Source organism: Anastrepha ludens, chromosome 2, assembly GCF_028408465.1.
Source record: "Anastrepha ludens isolate Willacy chromosome 2, idAnaLude1.1, whole genome shotgun sequence".
In the NCBI taxonomy this organism is placed as follows: domain Eukaryota; kingdom Metazoa; phylum Arthropoda; class Insecta; order Diptera; family Tephritidae; genus Anastrepha; species Anastrepha ludens.
Genome location: NC_071498.1, coordinates 65,770,421 through 65,796,441, shown reverse-complemented (window position 1 = coordinate 65,796,441; position 26,021 = coordinate 65,770,421). Strand labels below are relative to the sequence as shown.

The window sequence follows — 26,021 nt, the reverse complement described above, 5'->3', positions numbered from 1 at the left end:
CCAATATTGGCCCGAAAAATCTACGAGAACTAATTTTTGAGAGCTTTTGTTTAATTTTTATTATTTGACAATAAAATATATAATTTTAGATGAAATTTTTAAGAAGAACTAAATAGCTATTATAAAAAAATATCTCTCTGCATATATTATCGCTCCTAGTCGGAGCATAGAGAGAGAGAGAGAGCTTAGCTCAACTTAGTTTAAAAGTTTGGAATTAAATCGTAATTTCTGGACCTTACAGGGTTAACCTCACTTAACCTTTTAACTGTTTAATTTTGTTTGGAAAAACTTTTTCTGCCTGCTTAATTATTTTCCAGCGATGACGAGTACAAACAGACGAGAATATACCAGAGTAAATGTTAAATCAAACGTTGCGTATTGATTTTTAGAAAATATATATATTTATTCATCGCAAATTAATTGAAAAATGCATACGAAATGTTTTTTTTATTTGAAAAAACTGTTTTGTAACGGTACATCCCCAGCAATTGTTATTTCAGCTTAATACAAACTTCTTCGGGGGAAAAATTACAATTGATTCGTTGAATAATAATACGAATGGGATTTTTTTTATCTTCACGACACGTATACTCGAAAAATTTTCGTTTCCCTTTGCCGAGTATACGCGACATAAAAAGGTAAAGGGGTAATACAAACCGGTTTTTTTTTTTGTTTTTAGAGCTTGCATTACCCACAAATAATGTAAGATTCAAATTAATCCTAGGTTAAATTTTCTAGAACTGTCAGGTTTATGAGAAAAGTAGGAGTAAAAATACCCAAAAACACGGTTCCATGGGTTTTCCCCCGATTTTTTTAAAAGCGTGGTGAGCATCCAGTTGAGGCACAATAATGGTGTTCAACGCAAAAAAAAACATCATAATCTTGTCTCGCATAAAAACAATGTCGACCTGTGTCCTCATTCCATTTCATGTCTCATAATTAATAGAGAAATATTAGTTTGGGGGAAAAAGAGATCCATTTTCCCGGTGGATAGCTGCAGTGATCGATATTTCGTAAAGTATGAATCAATCGGTTAAAAGTTTATGCTCGTTGTCAAGGTGTCACACTAAATACTGTAACAGCTAATTACGTGCAAATTTTGGTTTTTATGTTAAAGAAAATGTCAATAATGTCGACAAAATCACTGAAATAATCGAAGTTGGCCGGTATGTTAGTAGTCGTAACACCGCCCAGAAGCTAAAGATCGACATTAAAACAGTTTTAAACAATTTGCACAAAATTTTTAAACAAAAATAGTGGATTTCTGTTTTCTCAAACTAATATTTAAATATAATCTTTTATTTTTAAATTTAAATTAATGTCTATATTTCCTTTTTTTCATTTGCAGCCCGCCAAAGTGGCTCAATCGATTTTGCTCTTCTGCAAAGGTCAAGGCATTTTAACTTCTGTCGTTATGCCTGGTGTTGATCGCGGACGTGCTTACTCCACCAGTTCGGGCGGCTCTGCAGATGGACAAAATGGCTCGAGAAAGCTTTCACGAGGAGTATCAATGGAGGATTACGACAAGCCGAATATACGCCGATTGAGTATTATCAACAACGAATCACCAAAGAAATAAATCTAAAAATTAAGAAAAAAGCAAATAGAAAAACTATTAATATTATTATTTTTTGCTAAACCGAGCAAATATGCAACAAATTAATAATAAATTGATATTTAAATATATAGCTATACTACATACATATATGAAACATTTTTGAGCATGCTAGTTATAGTTAAAAATTTTTTGGTAAGCTTGTTATTTGTGAGTAAATAATAAAGCGTCCGAAAATACAATTTTTGCTTGAAAACTAATTATTCTTATTAAATAATGAAAAAATCAACGATAAATTTGTTTGATAAATACTAACGGTAATTTAAAAATGAAATATGAAATTAAATATTGCCAAATTTAAATCTCAAAATTACAAAAAAATTGCTTACAATTTATACATACATATATACATTTACCCATACATATGTATGCATAAGAACGCATATTTACATACAAAATATGTGTCAGTCATGTACAATTTCTTCGAAAATGCTTAAAAATAGTGAAAATATTTGAATGACTTGGAAGAACTGCACACCAGTAAGCCAGTACGTATACTCAGTTTCAAGCGCGAGTAGTAAAAAGCGCTGGGAGACATCATTTGAAAAGCTGGATGACAACAAAGAAGAAAACCAAATCGAGTTTTTGCACTCAACATACAACTGTCATGAATACATAAATCGCATCATCAAATGGCATTGAACATACAAACATAAATATGATTGAAATAAAGTATTTGAAAGAAGAATTTTGCGTTTCTCGCACTCCAAGCATAACCAAACCCACCTACAACGAAAAAAACGAACATATCTTCCAAAAAGAATCAAACGAAGAACTTAGAAAGTATCAACTATGAAATACCTCCGAATCGGTTAACGTAAAGCAGTACCTTCAAATTGCCAAATCAAGTATTCGTACACCGAAATTATCTAAGGAACTCTTTTTAGTTCAAATTATATCCAGAACTTTTAAAAGCATTTACATGCACAGACATATTTTACTTGAATACTTTGGAGAATTTTTAAATGAACACCAAATTCAAATAGTGCGTAGTTTCAAACAGAAGTAAGTAAAAAGAAGATTTACTACAACACAAAAAAAAATGTTTAGCTAAAAATACTTACATAAAAACATATAAACACATGTATATGCACGAGGACGTTATTTAGCAATTTCAGTAGCCTTAAAAATGTAGTGGCAAATGTTCTAAAACACAAATCGTTGTATGCTTAAATGTAGTCAAAAACGCAGTGAAACACAAATGAAATAAATAGAAAATATAACTTTAAAAATTTACATTAAAAACTTAAACAAAGTCCAACCACACATTGCAAATTATAAAGAATTTTCACTTTTATAAAAAAAATGATTAAGCGAAAATTCAGGAGTTAGCAGCAACTTAAAAACAAATAAATATTTTTATGAGTATAATTTCGAACGCAATTTGAATCATATAAAAATTTACTCCACATTTTTATTAAATACAATTACATGCAAGCAAACGAAAAAAATTATTTAAATTTTTTTTTAAGGTAGTTCCATTATTATTAAATAAGCTATTGCTTCGGCAGCCGTAGTCGAATGAATTGGTGTTTGACTACCATTTGGAAGCGCACAGTCTCGAAGCCCCGGGCACGAAATACCAAACAGTTTTTTTCTAATAAAACCTCCGAGTGTATTTCTGCCATTGCAAAGCTCCTTAAAAAGTATCTGCCGTTCGGAGTCGACTTAAAACTGTAAAATTTGTGAAAAACATCCAGACGCACGCCACAAATAGGAGAAGAAGCTAAGGCAGAAACTCAAAACGGTTAAGTTTGTGAACGTTAATTTTTGAAAGCTTTTTTTTTTTGAAGCCAGAAATGTAAATTCGTATAATGGCCAATTTGTATATATGGCATAAATACACAGATTACTAAAGTTTCGTTAGTAAATGACGAGATTTTCGTAAATTAACTATTACCAAAAATACATTGGTAATGCCAGTAGAAAATTACTAATGGAAGTTGCAATGTAAAATATTAGGGTAATTATTTTTTCAAGAATGAGATAAAAATATATTAAATTTCCGAGGATATTATTTTTTTTTGTTTGAATTTTAATTAAAAAGACGCGATGAAAATCCACAAAACGCCAGGGTATTCCACCGTTTGAGAAATCAAACTGTATTTTGACGTAAACCTATACTGCACAGATTACCGTTATTAAAGCAACTTCAAGTTTTTTATTATGGTTTTTATGCTTATTTTAGTCTTATTCTTTTTGTATACACATAATTAGTTGTTGAATTATGTTAACTTTTCATTATTTAAATCGATTATTTTGTCAAGAAGTTCCATTTGTGATATTCGCTTTTTTTATTCTTTTTATCTTTTTAACTTTTTTTTATATTTTCTTTAAGTGTGACTTGAATGTGATTCCTTTTACATTTATTCATCGAACTTTATTTTATTTAGTGACTTTTTTTAATACTTACTGCAGTTTCATTAAACCAAGAACTTCACTATATTTCTTTTTGTGCATTTTGATCTAATGAATCGGCCTACATGACCTTACTATTGAAGAGCCACTTTGCGACCGTGCTTAGATTTTGAGCAAAGTTCGATAAGCTAAAATATTGAACCACTTTTGAGGAACTGACTTCGAAATTTTCGATATGAATAATCAGACTTAAGATTTTTAGTCGCTATTGTTTTTGTATGGGAAGCTTTTCTCGCGATTTTAATTGTTCTACTTCCGTTTATTTATATTGAAACGTCAAAATGACGAGTTTTCTTATGAGTGAGTGGTAACATGAAACATGGTATCCTTCGAATAATTAATAAAGCGGCTGAGAATATGTGATGGAACTACCTTCCAAAAGTAATTTTATTATGGATATATGTATTGTAATGTCAACATTATTTAGCAAAGTTTTATTAGCGCTTATGATCAAGTTAAGAATATAACCATATGCATTCACGCAATGTCACGAAATTATATTACTTTAAAACAATATTACAAAGTCAACTATAACTGTTAAAAGAGTAAAAATGCAAAATCAAACTGTGTAATGAAAAACTAGCAAAAGTAAAAATTAAATTGTTTAGATGAAGTTTATAAGAAACCTTAAATCAGTGCGTTTTATTATACTGGGTATGTTTAGCTGAGCTTTACAAAAAGACATTTCTAGCCTTCCGCTCTTCAAAAAATTGAATACTTTATTAAGGGGTTATATACAGTTAGAAAACCGAAAAAAGCGAATTTTTTCTGAGAAAACTTTTAAATTTTTTTATCTAAAAATTTGTATACATATTATGTTAACTTTTAACTGTATTTTAAGACTTGGTTTAGTAAAAATATTTATTTGAAAAGGAGCTACAGCTGATCTCCGGGAGCTCATCTTAAAAAAGACGTTTTGCGGTGACCACCATATCCCTGAACTGGATCCTCCGAAATTAAAGAAATGTTAAATCTAGTAATTAATCGAAGGAATAAGCAAAATAAATTTTTTTGACGAAATGGGCGTTTCTCAAAACAAAAAATCGATTTTTGACCAAAATGTCGGCCTTAAATTGTTTATAAAAAAATATTTATAGGTGAGAAAAAATCTTGGATTAATTACTAAAAAATATATCAAGGAAGCTCACCTTAAAATTTGAGACTAATCGGTTTAGCCGTTTTCGAGTAATGTTGGTCACCGACTTTGAAAACACCATTTTGAGAAAACGTGCTGCCGCTCGCTCCGGCCTTGTACTTTCAAGCACTCTGAAACACCTTTTAAAATTTTCGTGTAACCTCGAAAATATTCACCGGAACGATATTAAATGTTCTGTGTGTATTCTTACATATATGTCTTCTTCTTCTTAATTGGCGCGATAACCGCTTAGGCGATTTTGGCCGAGTTTAACAAAGCGCGCCAGTCGTTTCTTTCTCGTGCTAACCGGCGCCGATTGGACACACCAAGTGAAGCCAAGTCCTTCTCCACCTGATCTATCTAACACAGAGGAGGCCTTCCTCTTCCTCTACTACCACCAGCTGGCCTGCGATATTCGCCGTTGCCAACGCAACGCAGAATCTTTCTCTCAAACACTCCAAGTGTCGCTTCATCGGATGTTGTCACCGTCCACGCTTGTGCGCCATACGTTAGGACGGGCATGATGAGAGTCTTGTAGAGTGTTAGTTTTGTTCGTCGAGAGATGACTTTACTACTCAATTGGCTACTTAGTCCAAAGTAGCACTTGTTGGCAAGTGAGAGTCTACGTTGGATTTCATGGCTGGCATTGTTATCGGTGTTAATGCTGGTTCCTAAATAAACGAAGTCTTTTACAACCTCGAAATTATAACTGTCTACAGTGACGTGGGTGCAGATACACGAGTGCGCCGACTGTTTGTTTGATGACAGGAGGTACTTCGTTTTGTCCTCGTTCACCACCAGGCCCATTCGCTTTGCCTATTTATCCAATTTGGAGAAGGTAGAACTAACAGCGCGGTTGTTAAGGCCGATGATGGTGATATCATCGGCATACGCCAACAATTGTACGCTCTTATAAAAAATTGTGCCTGAGCGATTAAGTTCTGCGGCTCGTACGATGCTCTCCAACATCATGTAAAAGAAGTCACATGACAGCGAGTCACCCTGTCTGAAACCTCGTTTGGTATCAAACGGCTCGGAGAGGTCCTTCCCAATTCTGATGGCGCTGCTGGTGTTGAGCAAAGTCATCTTGCATAGCTGTATTAGTTTTGTGGGGATACCAAAATCAGACATCGCGGCATACAAGTAACTCCTTTGCGTACTGTTGAATGCAGCTTTGAAGTCGACGAAAAGATGGTGTGTGTCGATTCTCCTTTCATGGGTCTTTTCCAAGATTTGGTGTATTGTGAATATTTGGTCGATGATAGACTTTCCAGGTCTAAAGCCACATTGTCCGTCCAATCAATTGGTTGACGGTGGGCTTCAGCCTTTCAAACAATACGCTCGCTAGAACCTTATAGGCGATATGTAGAAGATTAATCCCGCGGTAATTGGCACAAATTGCAGGATCCCCCTTCTTATGAATTGGGCAGAGCACACTTAAATTCCAATCGGCAGGCATGCTTTCATCCGACCATATTTTGCATAAAAGCTGATGCATGCACCTTACCAGCTCCTCGCCGCCATGTTTGAATAGCTCAGCTGGCAGTCCGTCGGCGCTCGCGGCTTTATTGTTCTTTAGCCGCGTTATCGCTTTTCTCACCTCGTCATGGTCGGGTAGCGGAACATCAATTCCGTCGTCAACGATTGGGGTATCGGGATCTTCACATTCTCTGTGACATGCGCAGCTGTCACTATTTAGTAGGTTCGAGAAGTGTTCCCTCCATAATTTAAGAATGCTCTGGATGTCGGTCACCAGATCGCCGTCTCTGGTAGAATTTTCGGGCGTTGTTCTTATTGGCCAGCATCTCAAGCTCCTCGCACTCACGTATTTCGGCCTCTCGTTTCTTCTGTCCGATAATACGTCTCTCTTCCTTTCTTAGCTCTCTGTAGCGATTCCACACGGCTCGCGTTGCGCCCGATCGCAGCGTGGCTCTATAGGCAGCATCTTTTCTTTCGACGGCAGCATGACATTCCTCGTCGTACCAACTGTTTTTTCGGGCTCGCCGAAATCCGATTTCTTCTTCGGCGGCGGTACGTAGAGATCGAGAAATGTTGCTCCATTGCCCGTGCATGCCGGTTTTTTGGGCAGTACTCTCTGAGAGCAGCAGTGAGAGTCGAGTGGGGAATCTTCTGGCTGTCTGTTATGATTGCGGCTTTTCGATGTCGAACATTCTTTGCGTAGTTAGGTGCACAGAGGCGTGTACGTAGTCTGGCTGCAACAAGGTAATGATCCGAGTCGATGTTGGGTCCTCGGATCGTACGTACATCTAAAATACTGAAAGCGTGTTTTCCATCTATCCCAACATGATCGATTTGGTCTCTCGTTTTCTGATCAGGAGACAGCCACGTTGCTTGGTGTATTTTCTTATGCTGGAATCTGGTGCTGCAGAATACCATGTTTCGGGCCCTGGCGAAGTTGATCAGCCTCTGTCCGTTACCGGATGTTTCGTTGTGCAGGCTGAATTTTCCGACTGTGGGACCAAAAATTCCCTCCTTGCCCACCCTGGCGTTGAAGTCGCCAAGCACGATTTTTATGTCGTGGTGGGGGCAGCGCCCATAGGAACGTTCCAAGCGCTCATAGAAGGAATCTTTGGTCGCATCGTCCTTCTCTTCCGTCGGGGCGTAGGCGCAAATTAACGAGATGTTAAAAAAAACGGGCTTTGATGCGATTTATTGCGAGGCGCTCGTCCACCGGAGTGAACGACAGTACTTGGCGACGTTTCCACGACAGTCGGTTCTACGTTACCGAAATGACCCGGATTTATATCCGGCCAAGGACTGTCACTCCAGCAGCATTCCCCGTATGTAAGTATAGGGGATGTTTATGCTGCTACAACAACAACAACAACAGTACTGGGCGACGAAGTCTCTCTCCCACAACAAATCCGACACCGGGTTTTAAGTGGCGGATCCCAAACCCAGCGCACAACCAGCTATCCTGGAATGTTTCGCCTTCTCACTTTAGCTCACTCCCGAACGGGTGTTCGGAAGCTACCCAGAGGATACTTGGGCTATCCCGGAAGTTGTGAGCTGATTTATCCATATGCAGAAGAATCGTCCTGACCACTCCCAAGTGAGTGGCTATCAGTAACTTTCCCCACTTGCGTGGACTTCTACATATGGAACCATATGTAGAGAAAAAAATAAATATAGGTACATTAAGAAAATAAAATTAAAGAAAAACGATTTTTTGGAAATTCCAACTGTATCTAACCCCTTAAGCATAAAATAAATAAATAAATAATTGGCGCGTACACTTCTGTTAGGTGTTTGGCCGAGCTCCTCCTCCTATTTATGGTGTGCGCCTTGATGTTGTTCCACAAATGGAGGGACCTACAGTTTCAAGCCGACTCCGAACGGCAGATATTTTTATGAGGAGCTTTTTCATGGCAGAAATACACTCGGAGGTTTGCCATTGCCTGCCGAGGGGCGACCGCTATTAGAAAAATGTTTTTATTAATTTTGCTTTCACCGAGATTCGAACCAACCTCTCTGTGAATTCCGAATGGTAATCACGCACCAACCCATTCGGCTACGGCGGCCCCTTAAGCATTAGCTTCAAATATTTGCAAGTGTATGAGCCTCTGACTTCTAATACGTAGGAAGCTCACAAAAGTATCAGTCAGTCCGAAAGTTCGTAAATTCCCATCTTAAAAAGATGTGTTCTTAACCTGCAAAACCTTGGCGGGTCGCTAAAAGAGTTTCTCTCCCTGTTGAGTTTTAGAAGTAGTTCCGATACCTTCCTAGAAAGGAGATATGAGCATTGGACTACGACAGTGTGCGGAAAGATGTTATTTTTGCCATTTTCTAAAATGTTCTGCTGTTTATCGCTTGGATACTACGAAAAAAGGGGCTAACGTTTTGCGAGGCAACCATCCCATTCATTGCCTTCCACCCTTCTCTCCCTGAATCCATTTCAACATTACGTGTTTATAGGTTCCCAATTCCAAAAAAAAAAAATTTCCGATAATTCTCGAAATTTGTTTGCCTGAGTCTAAGCTTGAATATCCAATATCATATTTATTCTCATTTCACATTTTCTTCTACGCAGACGTACGCGGACGCTATTTGCAATTGCGAAAACTTTCGATTGAAATATATTTGGATGTGTAGCAATTTCTTGGAATCCAAGTCGAAATATTACTGCTCTAGTACTCCCATACAAATCAAAGTATGAAAATGACCAAAAATGGCACCAAATCCTATTTGTTTAGCGCTGGACCCTCCCCATCAGTGCCGCGCATGTAATCACCTATTTTATCAGCGTATTGTATGGCCCATATCTCAGTCTGGGTAATATTCCCCGTGTTTTACTCAGACGTCTCCAGAAAGCATGTGAAGCCTTTGTAGTGTTGTTAGTAACCACTGTAAGCTATGAATTTTAGTGGAGCCTTTTAGTTGACAATTAGATTTAGCGTCAATAAAATATAATTAATTGGGCCGCTAATATAGGCAAATTCATTAAATCTTGAAGCATATAGTTTTTACAAAAGTTATTTTATAACCAGCGTCCAAAGCAGAGGGATATTGCTGGTACTTCGTCTTGAGGTCAGCCTCGGGTACCAGTAGCAAAGGGTGATCATATTGGAGGTACTTTTTCCAATAAGGTTTTTTGACAGATCACATGGGGCTACTGTCAAACTAAATACATTTTTTTCGGTATTCATTGACATTTCGTTATGGAAAGATTTACGCCTCAACAGTGTTTACAAATCGTAAAATTGAATTACGAAAATCGACACTCTGTGAAAAGTGTTCATCCTGCGCTCAGGCCAACTTCGCGCAGCGAGGAGGCCCATTTTTGGCTTAATGGCTACGTCTTTTTGCAAAATTGCCATATTTAGGCTGCAGAGCAACTCGAAGCCTTTGAAAAATAGCCACAACATGAACACTGAAAGAGTCCACATCGCCCATATTTCTTCAAAGACGAGGCGGGCGCCAATGAAACAGTGAATGGCGAATACCAACGCGCTATGATAAACGACTTTTGAATGCCGGAAATTGAAGCTCGTGATTTCTACAATATTTGGTTCCAACAAGACGGCTGTGTCGTAGTTTCGCTGAGTAAATTATCTCTCGTCTCGGACCAGTGGATTAGCCACCAAGATCGTGTGATGTCACACCTTTGGGCTTTTATTTGGACTTTCGATTGAGGCATTGGAAGCCAACATTTCTAAAGTTATTCACGAGATACCGACCGAAGTCCTCCAGCGAGTCATTTAAATGTCATGAATGGATCTACACAAGAATAATAAAGATTGCCCAATCAATTTGAATTTTCGTGGTTTTATTTCAATTGAAAATCCGATGCCTCTAAATTGTTTAATCTCTCTCTCTTTACTTGTTCAATCTCTCCCAGCTCAGCTATATAGGATATAGACTCAGCATAATTCCAATCCAAGCTCATTATTTTGAGATATTAATTCGGAACAGAGCCGTCGATATTTTTCATAATATATAATATATTATCTAAAGGCATTTCCAGGTCTACAAACGAACACGTTTCTGCTCTCTTTACTTTTCCATAAAAGAAGAAAAGCTTTCGGTGCAAAAAGATATGTACTAATCCCGGTCGATGTTAGTACGTTCAATCGTACGTACATCTAAAACGTTGGAAGTATGTATTTTCATTTTCGGCAACGGCATAAGATGGAGCGGTAAAAATATTTATGGACTGGGATGCATTTCTTTGCCTGTAGACTTTCTTTTTTTAAATACAAGAAGTTGTAATTCGGATCTACTCCCTTGACTAATCTCGGGTGAGAAAATTTCATCGTAAATAAATTAATGAAATCTAAATTAAATATACGGGATCGATAAGAAAGTAAAGTAGTGCCCGGCCCGTTCCATTATTTAGACTCATAAGATATGCGCTAAAGTTGGTTCCAATTTGATCCCGTCATACAGGAAACTGTAACCAATTCGGCCAATTGGGACGGTTTTTTTTTTAAATATGCTTTGAAGGTAAAATAAGTTAAAACGCCAAATTTTGCAGACTTGAAGAAAGTTTAACAAATTCAGCACAGTTAAACTACCACTAAAAAACGATCTTTTGAATCCTTTTTTGAGTGCTGAAAACTTCCAAACCCATTTATGTTCTGGTTAAAGAACACGAAGATAAATTTCTCGGCATCTTTCGCTAAGAATTTCATCACTCAAAAATTCAATTTATGATAGAAGACGGGGTTTTTATAGAAGGGTAGCTTAAAGTTTCTTGTCTTTATATGCCATTTTATCTTATTCTTGAATTTGAATTTAAAACATATCAATTTGCAAACGCGCTTTAGTGTTATAAGGTACAATATTTCTTGACCATACGAACGCTTAATTTCGTAAAGTGAACTACTTACTAAAATTTGTATGAATCTTTTTCTTAATTAATAAACATAAAATTAATTGGGACACCTTACTAGAAATAATGGCAGACACAAAAAAACCAAATTACACCGGAAAAATATTTAAACAAAAATGTAGTTTAATGCACTTAAAAATAATGATAATGAAAGGTTCGTAAACAAAAAATATTCATCCTGTAAATTTTAGCTCTGTACCGTGATATGCCGTTCTTTCTTATACCGTGAATATAAGATTTCTAAACATTTGACCACAATGGCAACGTATAAATGCGACATGCTGTCGTCGTAGCAACAACAACCACAAAATGACAGCAGTAGTGAAATGAAAAATGAACGAACTACCACCTACAAAACCTCCGCGCGGAGTTAAATATGGAAAAGATGAGGTAATTATTGATAAAATTTGCATATAATTATTAAAAAATACCAAATGAGAGATTAAAGAAGTGTTATAAATGAAACTAAGAAAATTTCCATCTTGCTAATTATGCCAGAGAGGACTGTGAAAGTTACAAATTCACGTTAGGGGAGAGAAGGTGGCTGACTGTTGTCATCATCACGGTTGTCAAAAGATAATTTTATTGTTGAATCGCCAAGCCGCTTTCAATAAAATAAAGGGCGTTTTCTTTTAATCTTGGCATTCTTTATCCTATTTTTTCCTTTGCTAACATAGTCCGGCTGTGGTTTCCTTGTCAACGTCATCAAATCGCTGGGCTTTAGCGAGACAACAGAAGAGCGGCAACAAGAAAAGCTTAAGATTGAAAAGGAATTCAAACGTTCCGATCAGCGACTGAACGAGTTGGTATCGCGCCATGATCAGCAATTGACACAAGTTTTGCCACTATTCAGCCAAGTGTCAACGGAGATTACAGCGAGTCGTGAACGCATACATGGGGTAAAGGAGAATCTAGGTGCCTGCAAGCATTTGCTACAATGCCGTCGTGAAGAGTTGAAGAAGATGTGGACAGATGCGGTGCAGCATAAATATGTGCTAGAAATGTTAGAACAAATGTAAGTCTTCCAAAAATTCTTTGGCACATAAACTCAATTATTTATTGTTACTTCTTTCCAGCAACGAATTGCGCAAAGTGCCTCAACGTGTTGTCAGCTATACGGCCAAACGCCAATATTTGCATGCAAGTAAATCACTCACCGATGCGCTAGCAACTATACAAGGCCCGCTTAGTGGCGTCGAAGGATTGGCCGACTTGCGTGTCGATTTACAATCACGACGACAACAACTCTATCAACGACTACATGAAGAGCTAGTAACTCAAATCTACAAAAACTCCGCCGCAGAGGCATTCTCCATATTTCAACGTAATAATTCCAGCCGTCTGAATGCAAGTTTCACTCGTGGCATTGGTGCACGACGCTCCACTGATCGCATCGAAGCAAATACGCGTGTGCGTAAAGCGCTTATAGAAATGGCGCAAGGTTTTGATCTTGAGAAGTCTGAAGTAATCGATGACGCAGATCTAGTAGATCCCGAATTAAGTATGACTTACTTTATTTCAATTATCGTCGAATGTTTCGGCATGCTGGGTAAAGTGCCCGACTCATTGGAGGTATTACGCGTACAAATACAAACCCAATTGCTGGAAGTGGTGCGGCAGACAACGTATCAGTTAATTACGCTGAATTTCAGTACCAATGAACGCGACAATCCGTTGCTAACGCTGCTCGAAGTTCTATTTAAACAGTTCAAGGCGATTGCTAAGACTCACGCACTGCTGTTAAAAAACTATTTGGCAGTGGGACAAAAGTATGCGGTAGTTGGACCACAGCCATATGATTTAACGGATTTTTGGGCGCAAGCACAGTCGGTGGTAAATATGATGGGATTGTTGTTAAATGTTCTGTAATTCACTGCCGAGTGAAATTTTCTGGCAATTGCAAAGAAATTCACTCGGAACTGAATTACAGCATCTGTCCAATTGTTTCATACTAATTCGATATTAATATCTCTATAGCTACAATTGCTGTTAACCGATTATTTGGATATACAAAATGCTTCCGGCGACGACGCAACACAGTCGGCGTTTGCTGAGCCCACTAATAATATAAATTCGTATTTTCTGCGTCGAAAAGTTCCCAGGTAACGTGAAAATAAACACTGAGTTACAAAATTTTCCTAATATTGACAATAAAATTTAATATACATAATTCAAAGTTTATAAGTTTAATTTAAAAAATTCTTCAAATCTTTCCAAAAAAATGTTACATAAATAAATACTCGTATGTATGTACATACATATTTGTTACTGAAAATGTTTCAATTCGCGTGGATTTCATGTCAAAGATTCTTTAGCTGAAATGTATTCATTAATTAATTTTATATGTTTTCACTATTTGTATTTTAATTATCTTTCTTAATCTAATTTAATTTATGTGTAACTGTCAAATATTTAAATATTCGAAGGCACCGCATTCATATTGCTGTGCGTTGGTTAGTATTCAATAGTCTTATACATTTAACGGAAGTCCAAATATCGCTAATTAGTAGTAAATAAGCCCCAAAAAATTGTATGTAGTATATAAAACTCCTTTCCAGGCATAGCACTCTATATTTTATTAAAGGCAATTAATTTTTACAGCAACAAAAAGTCGCTCTTCAAATTCGACAAATCAGCGCATATACCACCGCAAGACAGCGTCGCACCCACTGTTTCCGTTGGTAATGCCTCAATCAAGGAGCATCGGCGTAACGCCTCTGACGTTTCGGCAGATGATAATCTGACCGTTGCTGCAATTGGAGGTGGTGGCAGCGGCAATGGTAGTGGTTATTTTGCGCATCCCAAACCACAACGCGAAAAGGTGCTGATATGTAAAGCCGACCAGAATGTGATAACAAAAATCTATTTGCCACTTATGGTTTACATACAAGAAATTGAAGGGTTCATGAAGTGCAAGCCGGGGTAAACTAATTGGTATTTTAAATGTAAGCACATAAATTATTTTACCTTTTTCTTTTCCATAGTCAACCCTGTAGTCTACACGATTTCATTGATAATTATATTAAGGATACGTTCCTATCGAAAGGTCACAATCGTAATTTGCAATTAACCATCGAATCATTATCGAAAAATCAGGATGCTTGGCGGACGATTATCACGCCAGAAGAGATGAAGGTCATGGGTCTATCACGCCCTCTGCTACAGTCCACAGCCATGGTAGAACGGCGTCTGCAAGAGACCAAAACACTTATACAGGAACTGCCGTGCTATTCGGATGAGTTGTTGAAAATGGTGTGCGCGCTGCTAAAGACTTACCGCGAGATATCACAGTCCGCTTATAGAGGTGTTGTGCAGCCTGATTCGGAGGACAAGCGCATCTACAGCGTAGCTTGGCTGAAGGATGACGACATAAGTCGATTTTTGAAGTTAGTACGCGTAATATTTATTTTACTTTTCAGTTGCATTTAAGTTATGTTTTACATTTACTTTACAGAACACTTCCTAATTGGACCGATCTAAAGTCCTCCAGTCAGCGTGGAAAGCATGGCAAAAAGCTTCAACGTAATAACTTCGAACCATCGGAAGAAGAGAGTCCACTGCAAGTGCAGCAACGTAATATACGTGAAGCTGAAATGCTTACCAGCAACTTGGGTGAAGGTGGCATTACCCAGCAGGAAATTTTAGCGGATATTAGTGTGCTGAAAGAGCTGGCTGTGCTGCAGGAGAGCATGGAATGGTTCTCTGGACGCGTGTCAGAGTTTGCCAATGAGCTGCGGAAACCGTTGGTGAATGGCCTTAATGTCATTACGTCTGAGTGTACCGCTACACATGCGGCCGCAATCAAGGATGGCACCATTAAAGTGTTGACAAATTTAGCGCTGGAGTTTGATGAACTGGCCAATACGTGTCTGCTGGTGTTACATTTAGAGGTTGGTTAAAAGCATCGATCTAATACTAAAATCAGAATTTAAGACATCTAGAAAATCGCAAGAGGAAAGTTTACACACATCCAAATCACTCTGGTTTTTTTAAAGAAAACTCGAAATGAACTGTCCACTCAAGGCTCTGTCATGCTGTGAGATTAAGTCCTCACTGGTTCTGAAGTATATCGAGAAACTGAATCTACTACGAACACATAATCCGGCTAATTTGGGTCCGAGGATACAGTGCTATAACTGGGAACGAAATAGCGGATGCATTGGCGAGAGAGGCTGCGGTCCCGAACCTTTTCGAACACACCAACCAGGAGAAGCTTAGGAGTGAAGAGCTAGGGGCTAAGGGAGGCACCTAACTATTTGGCTACGCCAAGCGTAATCCTTATTGGGAGGGTACAACCAAAAGTGGATTAAAATACTCATAGCACTCCCCAAAGATAAACTGAGAATGCTCACGGGCATTCTCACAAGTCCCTGCAGATAATCATCTGCACATGATCGGGATATGGTTCACTGATTCTTGTCGTTTCTGCAACCAATCTCAGGAGAATCCAATGCATCTTCTCCTGAAATGTAGGGCTAAAGCGAGGAGAAGGTTGAGACATCACGGCCAACTGCAATTAGAAGAAAGGCACATACGCTCTATCCTGAATTTAATAAGGGGGCTAGATCTGGATGAGGTATATATATGATGAGTAGAGGGTGCAAAAGACCATGAGGTCGTACGGCAAACCTCGTAGAAAATCTAATCTAACATTTCATGACCATTGTTCACATGACCGGGGTTCGTTAGGTTCGGCACTCTGTTTTCTGGAGGAGCTGTAAATGTTTCCACCTTTCTGAGGGCGCACTTCTTCAGAGAAACAGCCTTGTTAGGGAGAACGACATGTAGCGATAGGATTAGGGACATTTTTTCTGGCCATCTGTGTCCACAGAGTAAACTCTTTAAGAGCAGACCGCCTAAACTAATTTAATCTGCATACATAACTGTAATTGTTAATTTAAAATATTTCAACTTGTTTATAGGTGCGGGTTCAATGCTTCCACTACTTGCGCACGAAATCCGCCACCAAAGTCAACAATTTCATGAGTGTCAAGGACGATGACATTCTAGAACCCGACCGTCAGGTACAGATGCTAACAAAACGTTTAGCAGAGATGGATGAGGCATTCAGTGCAACATTGCATCCACGAAAGACGAGAGTATGTTTTGAAAAGCTGATAAAATATTTCGAAAAATTACTAATTTCTTTTTGCCATGTTTAGTACATTTTCGAAGGTTTAGCACACTTGGCCGCCCGCATACTCATACAAGCATCCAACTATCTGGAACACATCGACCAAGCCACGGTAACACGCATGTGTCGGAATTCGCTGGCATTACAGCAAACGCTGAGTAATATTACTGCATCACGTGAAGTGGCGCTGGATCAAGCGAAGAATTTTTACGAGCTACTGTGCATGGAACCGGATGTAAGTTTACCACTCTCTTTTAACTCGTATATATTATTAACGCCGCCTTTTTCATACACAGGACATTCTTACCAACATTGTTGAGAAAGGCGCTCAGTTCACCGAAATGCAATACCTGAATGCACTGCAGTTATCGTGCAAGGCGCGTGGTATAACCGACGCGAACGCTTTGGCGTCGTATCAACAAAAGTTGTCGGATATTTTGGGTGCAAAACCCTCCACTGGCATTGTTGTTTAGAATTGTTTTGCCTCTGAGCAAAAAAGAAAACAACAGATAAACTAGTTACTTTAGTGACGCTCTTACTCTAGCAATTAAGACTGTTCGTTTCGCTTACCGAAATGTACTAAAATATTACAAAAGTTGAAAGCTTATGTCACTTTATTTTTTTTTTTTTTTACATGAAGTATATAAGTACATTATTAACACAAAAAGTATTCATACACAGCGCTACATACAAATAAAGTTGAAAGTTAAAAGCATTGAAATGAGTGCACGCTCTAACTCATCGGTGATTTGCCTAACAGTTCGGTTTATTATTATTATCATACCTACTATACATATAAAATATTGATACTATTATAAAGTGGAAATTATAAATTACAATACACATATATATATATAAACCTAAATGTGTTTTTAATGTACAAGGTGGCTCAAAAGTTGTTATGTGATATTTCTTGGTTGTGATATTTTTTATAAATGAAAACCTTTGGTCCGCATTTTGGATTATGGGTATTAATGTCTTAGTTGTTTGTCATCAAGGCGAAAGAATGATATCGGCCAATTCACCACCGTCAGAATTGATGACCATACGAGCCCTTTTTTAACGAGTATTCACTTTTATTACTTTAAAAGTCTGAGGCTTGTTAGCATAGACTCATGACTTCAAAAAACCCCATTAAAAAGTATGGAATGGTTACATCGGACAATTTTTCCAGTCCATGTTGCTCTACATTCTTCAAGTTAAACGGTTAACGTTGTAGTGTTTGCCCAATTCGTGATGGACAGCCGGGAAATCTGCGCCGTCATTCCCGCTGCGCCAACAAAAGGGGTATAAACCATTATTCTCCGTTCCCACGGCAGTCGGATCTACATTACCGGAACGACCCGAATTTATATCCGCCCAAGGACTGTCGCTCCAGTGGCAGCCCACGTAATTGTATGGAGAATGTTTATGCTGCTACAACCACAACAACAAATATAAAATCGAAACAATTATTCCAAGCTCCTAAAGAGCTTAGCAGTACCTGGCTTGACATTTATTTTGTATATGTTTACTCCAGAAATGCATGAACAGTATATAGCATTACAGCGTTTTTGGATAGGGTGATGACTTTTATGTCACAATGTACATATGTGGATGATAAAGACAGATTTAACGAGGTGCATTTCAAACTTGGATAAAACCATAATTAGCGATAAATTTTATAAATTTTGTTGCATATTCCTGTAGAAAGCTTAATAAGTTCAACAGGGATCAAAAAACTAATTTTTAATAAATGTTTGGTTATATTTTTATGCGAATGCATGAAATGCTTGCTTATTGCCTTAACTCCAAATGAAATTGATGCTGCATGCAACCCTACCACTCGACACTATCGTGAATATAAACAATTTGAAGTAAAAGTATTCACACACTTTTGCCTATTTTGCCGGTAATCTTCAATATTTTTGTTGCTCATAAATTGCACTATAAAAATCATTAAAGAATGTCAGAAAATACAGAATTGAATACTGCAAAAGCAACCGTTGAGGAATTATCGGTTAAAGGTGTTGAAAAGTCAACTAAGGTCCAAAATAGCGCTGCTGCAGTTGAAGATCCCGTGGAGAATACACCAAAGAAAGAGGTGTCACTTCCAACCTATGAATTATCAACGTTTAATCTAACACGAATATTGCAAAATAACACGTTGCGGAAAACAATAGCGGTAACTTGAAAAATTAAATATTTAATAAATACTTGCGACTAAAAAGCTTTGAATTCCATGCAGCTGCTTGGCACGTTTCCCGACGTCTCCGCTACTGACGTAGCCGTTGTGCTGCTTGAGAAACAAGCGTTCAAAGAACGTGATGTACAAACAGCGCGTGAACAGATTGCGGATGAAGCTCCTAGAATATTTAGTAATGCATTGCAGGTGCAGACAGAATTCATTAATAATATTTATGGCAGCTTTCAATGCGTGCCCAATGCCGAATTGAATGGTAAAAGTTCAAATCGAATCTTCTTTCCATTTTATTTCGCTTTCCTCTCTTAATTGCAGCAATAAAAACGACTGTGGTATATCCAGCCACGGAGAAACATATTGAGAAATACTCAATAACTCAAAAATACTTGATTACTGAAACTCCAGAATTATATGAGCAACTAACGTTGCCTTATATCACGAGCAGCCATTTTAGTTTAGACGTAAGCGTTTATTTAAAATATGGTATCATGATTAATATATGCTCTTGCATTTTAATTGATTTCGATTATATTTTCTTAGTGGGTATATAACATACTGGAACATCGTCAAGAAACTGAACGCATAGTATATGAAGATTCAGATCCCGAAACAGGGTTCGTGCTCTTACCCGATTTGAAGTGGGATGGCAAAACTTTGGAGACACTTTATTTGCTAGCCATTGTTCACAAGCATGACATCAAATCTTTACGTGATCTCAATAGCACTCATCTGCCACTTTTGTACAATCTGCGTGATGGTATAGCTAGAACTATGGAGAAACGTTATGGATTGTGTGATTCACAATTGCGTATATATTTCCACTATCAACCATCATTCTATCATCTACACTTACATATTAATCCGGTGCGTGGAGATGCGCCAGGTATTTGGTGTGAAAAATCGCATATGTTAGATACGGTTATCAGTAATATAGAATTAATGCCGGACTATTATCAGCGAGTGACATTGCCTTTTGTTTTGTTCGAGGGAAGTAAGTTACTAGATGAATATGACGAACGAAAAGCTGTGCGAAAGCATATTAAAACTGTGGCGGAAGAGCTTGAAATAAAAGAGGAAGAACAAGTTAAAAAAAATAATGTATTGGCTGACGAGATGGAAAAAATCAAATTACCAGAATCTGGAGCGGAGACAGAAGAGCCACCTGTAAAGAAAACTAAATTGGCAGCGGATGTTGAGCAGCCGCCTGAATTGCTAAAGGCCGCAGCAGAATAAATGAAAATAATTTTTTTTCCCATACATGCATATATTCCAAAGTTATTGAAAAAAAAGAAAAAAAAATTAACTAATGTGTTGCATGAATTGTATTTCATAAATGTGCTTTAGAGAGGAAAAATGCAGGCAAATATATTGTTTTTAATTAAAGTATAGAAAAAAGTTAAAAGTAAAAATAATAAAATAAAAGTAAGCATACGTATGTAGCAGCTGTTTACTGTTGCTGTGTATTGTACTCGTATTTGGTTGAAGCAAATACTCCATTGGCATAGTCGAAAAATAAATGAAAAGTCCGCTGCAACTAATTAAACAATCAAATATTTGTTATACATTCCATTATGTTGTTCATATAGACAATATATTTTAGTTTAGAAGTTATTTGGAAAGCAACTCTTGGATGTGCTATAAAACGTTGAGGTTAAAAATAGTTGTGTAAATGGCGCTGTTTTTTTATTTTACTTGCTTTTTAATTGGCATGTTAATTTAAGCACTGAATTAAAAATGAAAAGCTCGTTCCCACGACAGTCGGTTTTGCGTAACCGGAACGACCCGGATTTATATCTGCCCATTCCCCGTATATGTACGAGGAATGTTTATACTGCTACAACAACAGCATAAAAAAACGCTCGCACAACAGTACGTAAATTTGCATATCATTCAAGTTAACTGCGATTTTCCTAAACACGGTTGTCAGTAAATAAAAACACTTCAAAAATGCTTTTTTCTGATGCATTGATTTTCATTAAATGAAAATTGCATTCGTTTATTTACTTGCTGTGTTTGTTTTTTTTTTCATTATATTGTATTATGGATGAAGCATTTCATTGATTATTATTGATTTATTTAAGTTCGCTTGCGCGGGCATTTTAATGCACAATTATATTTGGATACTGTGTTGCATGTACGTGTTTTTGCAATATTGTTTGTGTTTATGTACGTATGTAAATATATATGAATGTAGTATGCGAGTCTGTATGCTGTCTTGTATGCATGCATGTAATTTTTTTGTGTTTGTAAGTAGTAAACTTTATTCTTCATGCTTATTTTATTTTTGCAGTGTATTTAAAACTTCAAATATAATAAATACATTTATTAAGCTATCGCCTGCACGTCTCCTTTGCATATTAATTGCATTGAATAGTTGGAACACATGACGTTTCAACGCCATTGTGGCCACATTCAACGCCCAACAAACACACGTCTACATCGCGGTTGCCATTATACTGCGCCAAGCAGCATTGAACGCGAGCAATGCATTTTCTTTCACCAATGTCCACTAATGCATGGTGTGTTGTTGGCCCTTTACAAGAACACCTGTGTACGTATATCATTTGCTATTGCTAATTGTTATACTTCGCGCTGCTGCTGCTAAGCATAAGATACAAACAACTTTTTCGTTAAATACTTTTTCTCGGGCCACCTGTGCCGAAATATCTGCTCAAATAGTCGCTACGCATGCACCAACGCTGCTGGAAGCCTTCTTACACAATTTATAGCTAAACTCTATTTAAAAACTTTATTTTTTGCACATGTTGCACTTTGTCTTTACTTTTTGCTTATATCTTTAGCATTTTTAAATTTTAGTTTTTGAATTTTATTTTATCTCTTTTCGAAATATAATTAAAAACATTATTTTTTTTTGTAGACTATATAAAAAATATTCATAATCATTATACTCGTAAAATAAAAAAAAAAAATTTGTCTGACTGACTTGATAACGCAAAGGGCTAACCGTCACAACTGAGTGGTGCCCAAGCTCTAGTTTGCAATTTAAAAATATAAATTTCCCCCTATCTTCCATAACTCTATTTTTTCTTCTACAACTTCAGTTTCATGAATATCAATATAGCATAAATACTATTAATTAATAGTAGAGGAGGTTGAGGAGTTCGAGGCGTTTGTGGCGGTTACAGTAGATGGTGTCGTGGCAGCTGTCATAATTTCAGTTAGTTCGGTTGGATTGGAAGAGTGAATAATTTGATGTTGGGCGTTTGAATAGTGTTGTTGGGGTGTACTTATGCTATTTATCGTGCCAGTTAAAGACACTGCCGGCCCATCGATTTGCTGCTCTTGCAATATTTGTTGTGGTGTATGCACTGGAAATGGTGGCAGTGTGACAGCTGTTGGTGGCGATGTGGGTAGCACCTGCTGCTGCTGTTGTTGTTGCTGCTGCTGTAAGGGAATCTGCATTTGCGGCTGAGGTGGCATCGACTGTACTTGATGCTGCGCTTGCAATTGTTGTTGCTGTTGTTGCATATTGTACATTGTGGCAGCCATTTGTGCACCCATATTTGTCGCTTGCAAATTTGCGTTTCCTAATACGGCATTAGGATCCGTATCAGCTACAGACCAATTGCGCTCCATCTGATTGAGTGCCGCCAAAGTCGCTGCCGTTGCCGGCTTTACGCCAACATTTCCAGGCACATTGGAATTCACGTTCATATTGAGGCCTTCAGTATTGGAAATGCCGCCACTAGCCATTCCAATTGTACCAAAGCTACCAGCGGCGGTGGCCCCACCTGCACCACCGGCACAAATACTCACACCGATACCGCCCGGCATATGCTCGTTGACAGTGGCACTAAATGTCAGCGCTTGTGCACCCTGCTCGAAAGGGCAGACGCCGCCGGTGTTCGCAGCAAAGCTGCCCCGAAGCGTCTCCTCTAACAGCGTTTGTATTTTGTCTTGGTCATCGATATGCACGAAACCCAGGCGCACCAGTTCATTGGTGAGATCGGAAGCCGAATCCGCTTCCGTCACCTGACATGTCAATTGCCTGTTCATCTTGTCGTCCATACGTAACAGTATCGTCATGGCAATATCACTACTGTCATCTTTCAATTTCTTAACACTACACATCATATTCACAATGCGTCGTGACTCGATGTCAACTGGTTCAGGCGTAGCAGACTTAACTGAGTCGGCACGTTCTGGGGATGCTGCACGCGAACGAAAGTGTGGCGGTTTCTTGCCACCCAGTGCGGTCAACGGATACACACCATATTTGACGTCCTCCACGAATTTCTCCAGCTTATCTGCTGTAGGCACGTCTGAGAGGCGATAGTCCTTCTCCTCTCCTCCACATGATACCCGGGCCATGATCACTTCAGGGCGGTTATAGCGCTGCATCATGGCATCTATGACAGTTTCCGAAAACATTATCCGATTTTTGGGTGCGAACACCAGACAGTGAGCGGCCAGCAGTTTCAGTGAGTGCACCTGCAACCGAGATACAAAAAATAAAGCGAGCACGAAAAGTATTTTTCGATTAATATTGAAATTTTAAATTTTCCTTAAGGGGTTTTTTAGTGTTAGTCAATAATTGAGAAATATAATTGGCAATAAAATGATAAAGATAGAGTATGGTGTACACAGGTGTTAAATACCGATGCACTATTTGATTGACCTTGCTCGAGAAGAAACACACACAAAGAACCTGGACAAATTGTACGTTCTTTTTTTGCTTCGTTCAAAAATGATGTTTATAATCTAATATTAGATTGATTTCTATAAGGCCCAGAGTAGACATTCTAGCAGCAGTTAATAATTTTTTTATTGCTACAACAGCCTGCATTAAATTGCACTATTTAACTATGGCGCCATTTAAACACTCGTTAATCTCATCTACTTAAATATATATGTATAGTATACTACCCTTAAGCCAGTAATTTACCTCAAATAGTAATGGGTGAAATAGCAAATCATTTGCGCTTGGGCGCTCTGCTGGATTCCGGCGTAAGCATTTAAATATTAGATCGCGCTGCAAATCATGCTCCAGACTATTAATGGTGCGCAATATCGTCTCCTCATTGATGGTCGTCGTTTCACTACCGCTGGGTTGGATTTCTAATGCAGCCATTTCCAGTGCGCACATGCCGAAAGCATAAAGGTCAACGGCGGCAGTCAACTGCTCGGCAGCACCATATTCGGGTGCCATGAAGTGATGCGTTTCGTTTTGATCGCTGCGATGATGCAGGCGCATATTGTAGTGTACCGCATCGGGCACAACGGCACCGATTTTCACCAGACCATTATGCTGTATGAAAATGCTATCACAGGTGAGATTGCCATGTATGACAGGCGGTGTGCAGGAATGCAAGTAGCTAAGCGCGGACAGAATCTGTGTGCACCAGCGGCGCCACGCTTCCAATGGTAACCGTTTGGCATTACGTTTAGTGCGTTTGAGGAACTGTTTCAGTGACCCCGACGACATGTATTCCGTAATGAATATGACGCGTGGTCTTTCTGTATTCTGCGTATCTGTCCAATAGCGATGGAACTTGACAATGTTCTGATGATCTAATTGCATTAGATTATCGAACACTTGACGCATTTTTTCTTCCTGCGACTTAAGCTCCTGCAAGTTGGCATATTGCACCTCATTCCAAACAACTTCCACGCCCTCTTCGGTGTCCATAGCCAGATGAACACAATCGATACCGGGCACATCACGTTGATCAACTTCTTCGCGTCTTTTCAACCATCGCCCACATGGTGACTCCTCAAGGATTTCACTTTCGTCCTCTGAATCGTCACCTGACTCACGCGGTGACGAATCTGCTGCCATATTGACTGTATCTGCGACGACGGTAGTCGATGAAGCGCCCATAATTTGTGGTGGTGGCTGTTGTTGCTGTTGCGGTTGTGACGCCGCTTGTGCTGCTGTATTCCCCACTCCACCACCGCCACCACTGCCGCCGCCTGCCCCATTGCTGTCGCCGCCGAAGTTTGCTTGGCCGCTTGACATTGGAGCGCGTGTGTGCAGGGCGCGAGTGCTGCTTCAGCGGCTGCTGTTGTTATTGCGGTTGCTGCCGCTGTTTGTCTAAAATCACTTTTATTTGTATTTGTTCTTATTTCACGTTCAATCGTTTTACTCGTATTTTATCTTTTACTCTCGTCCGGTCGTTTGGTTGTTTAATAGATTGGTCGGTTAGTCAGTTGATTAGTTTCCTTGTTGTTTTAAGGCGTATCTTTTATTTGTGTTCGCTTTTAAATCGTTTCTCGTTGATTTTTTCTTTTGCCTTCCTTTTGTGGTGCCCTCCTTTGGAACGTTTTTCACCTTCTGTCTCACGATATATGTCGTTTCCACTCGATTTCTTGTGCACAATATGTGCTTCTCAAGTCAATTTGACTGGCTTTTCCATATAAATGCAACCGGCTTGCGGTAATAATTGTTATTTGCAAATTCTTGTGCAAATTCTGCCAGTTTCAAGCAATTTGCACGTAGAGTTTCTTTCTTCACGGCACCGAGTTTTTTTCTGGATACATTGACAGCAATCGATGGCTGACAGTAACAATCAGTGTGGCCAACACTTATGAATTTAATATAAGGGCAGATAGTTGGCCGCATATTAGAGTAATTTTTTAAACTTTATATATCAATTTATAAATTTAGAGTAATTAACTACTTTGTCAGGACTTTAGTTGTTTACCATTTGAATTTGTGGATTTTGATAATGTGGATTGTGTTATATGAAAAAGAATAATTAAAAAATCAACTTATTGTTTTTTTACAAGTAACAGCATGCAAATAACAAAACACATATAAATAATATTCGATTTGCAAAAAACAAAAAACAAAATCCAATTGAAAGAAAGCGTAAATTAGAAATCGGATATGCGTATTCGACCTTAGAATGATCTAGGAAATTATACAAAATTTTTCTTGTAAAGGATATCTTAAATATTTCTTATAATGCCAATGTCAATGCCGAATATCCAATGTCGAATACCATCACTCTTTAAGAAATAACATTTGATAAAGTAAATGAAGAGTTCCTCTTTATATATAACATATAACATTCAGAGATTTGTTTGAATGATAGTTTGTCTTTAAATCTTGTTGCATTGACAGCAATTATCAAATAGTTTTAAATCATCGCCATACAGTTATTGTTGTAGCAACATAATATATATATTTATAGTCATTATTATTTTATAATAGCGGAAGAA

The 26,021-nt window shown here is 38.1% G+C and overlaps 4 protein-coding genes across 6 annotated transcripts in view; 3 read left to right on the top strand and 1 right to left on the bottom strand.

Moving 5' to 3' along the window:
- LOC128871670 (uncharacterized protein ZK1073.1) overlaps positions 1 to 4,665 on the top strand; it is a 126,987-nt gene extending 122,322 nt beyond the window's left edge. For all 3 annotated transcript variants that reach the window (XM_054113610.1, XM_054113609.1, XM_054113611.1), the window contains one exon: positions 1,349 to 4,665. In XM_054113610.1, the coding sequence (XP_053969585.1) occupies positions 1,349 to 1,579 (231 nt within the window). In that variant the 3' untranslated portion in view covers positions 1,580 to 4,665. The remainder of the gene's footprint in view (positions 1 to 1,348) is intronic.
- Positions 4,666 to 11,822: 7,157 nt separating this feature from the next.
- Positions 11,823 to 17,511, top strand: LOC128871669 (exocyst complex component 4). Its single transcript, XM_054113607.1, has 10 exons — positions 11,823 to 11,910; positions 12,198 to 12,535; positions 12,597 to 13,353; positions 13,498 to 13,622; positions 14,122 to 14,442; positions 14,505 to 14,906; positions 14,975 to 15,410; positions 16,443 to 16,619; positions 16,683 to 16,889; positions 16,951 to 17,511. The coding sequence occupies exons 1-10, from the start codon at positions 11,854 to 11,856 to the stop codon at positions 17,125 to 17,127; spliced, it is 2,997 nt and encodes a 998-aa protein (XP_053969582.1). The 5' UTR covers positions 11,823 to 11,853; the 3' UTR covers positions 17,128 to 17,511.
- Positions 17,512 to 18,493: 982 nt separating this feature from the next.
- LOC128871668 (m7GpppX diphosphatase) lies at positions 18,494 to 20,387 on the top strand. The gene is made up of 4 exons (XM_054113606.1): positions 18,494 to 18,818; positions 18,882 to 19,092; positions 19,152 to 19,297; positions 19,377 to 20,387. Exons 1-4 carry the CDS (start codon positions 18,600 to 18,602, stop codon positions 20,067 to 20,069), a joined length of 1,269 nt encoding a protein of 422 aa, XP_053969581.1. The 5' UTR covers positions 18,494 to 18,599; the 3' UTR covers positions 20,070 to 20,387.
- Positions 20,388 to 20,848: 461 nt separating this feature from the next.
- Positions 20,849 to 25,350, bottom strand: LOC128871667 (nuclear receptor-binding protein homolog). Its single transcript, XM_054113605.1, has 2 exons — positions 23,743 to 25,350; positions 20,849 to 23,288 (listed from the first exon to the last, which is right to left on the bottom strand). Exons 1-2 carry the CDS (start codon positions 24,814 to 24,816, stop codon positions 21,930 to 21,932), a joined length of 2,433 nt encoding a protein of 810 aa, XP_053969580.1. The 5' UTR covers positions 24,817 to 25,350; the 3' UTR covers positions 20,849 to 21,929.
- Between the last annotated feature and the right edge of the window lie 671 nt (positions 25,351 to 26,021).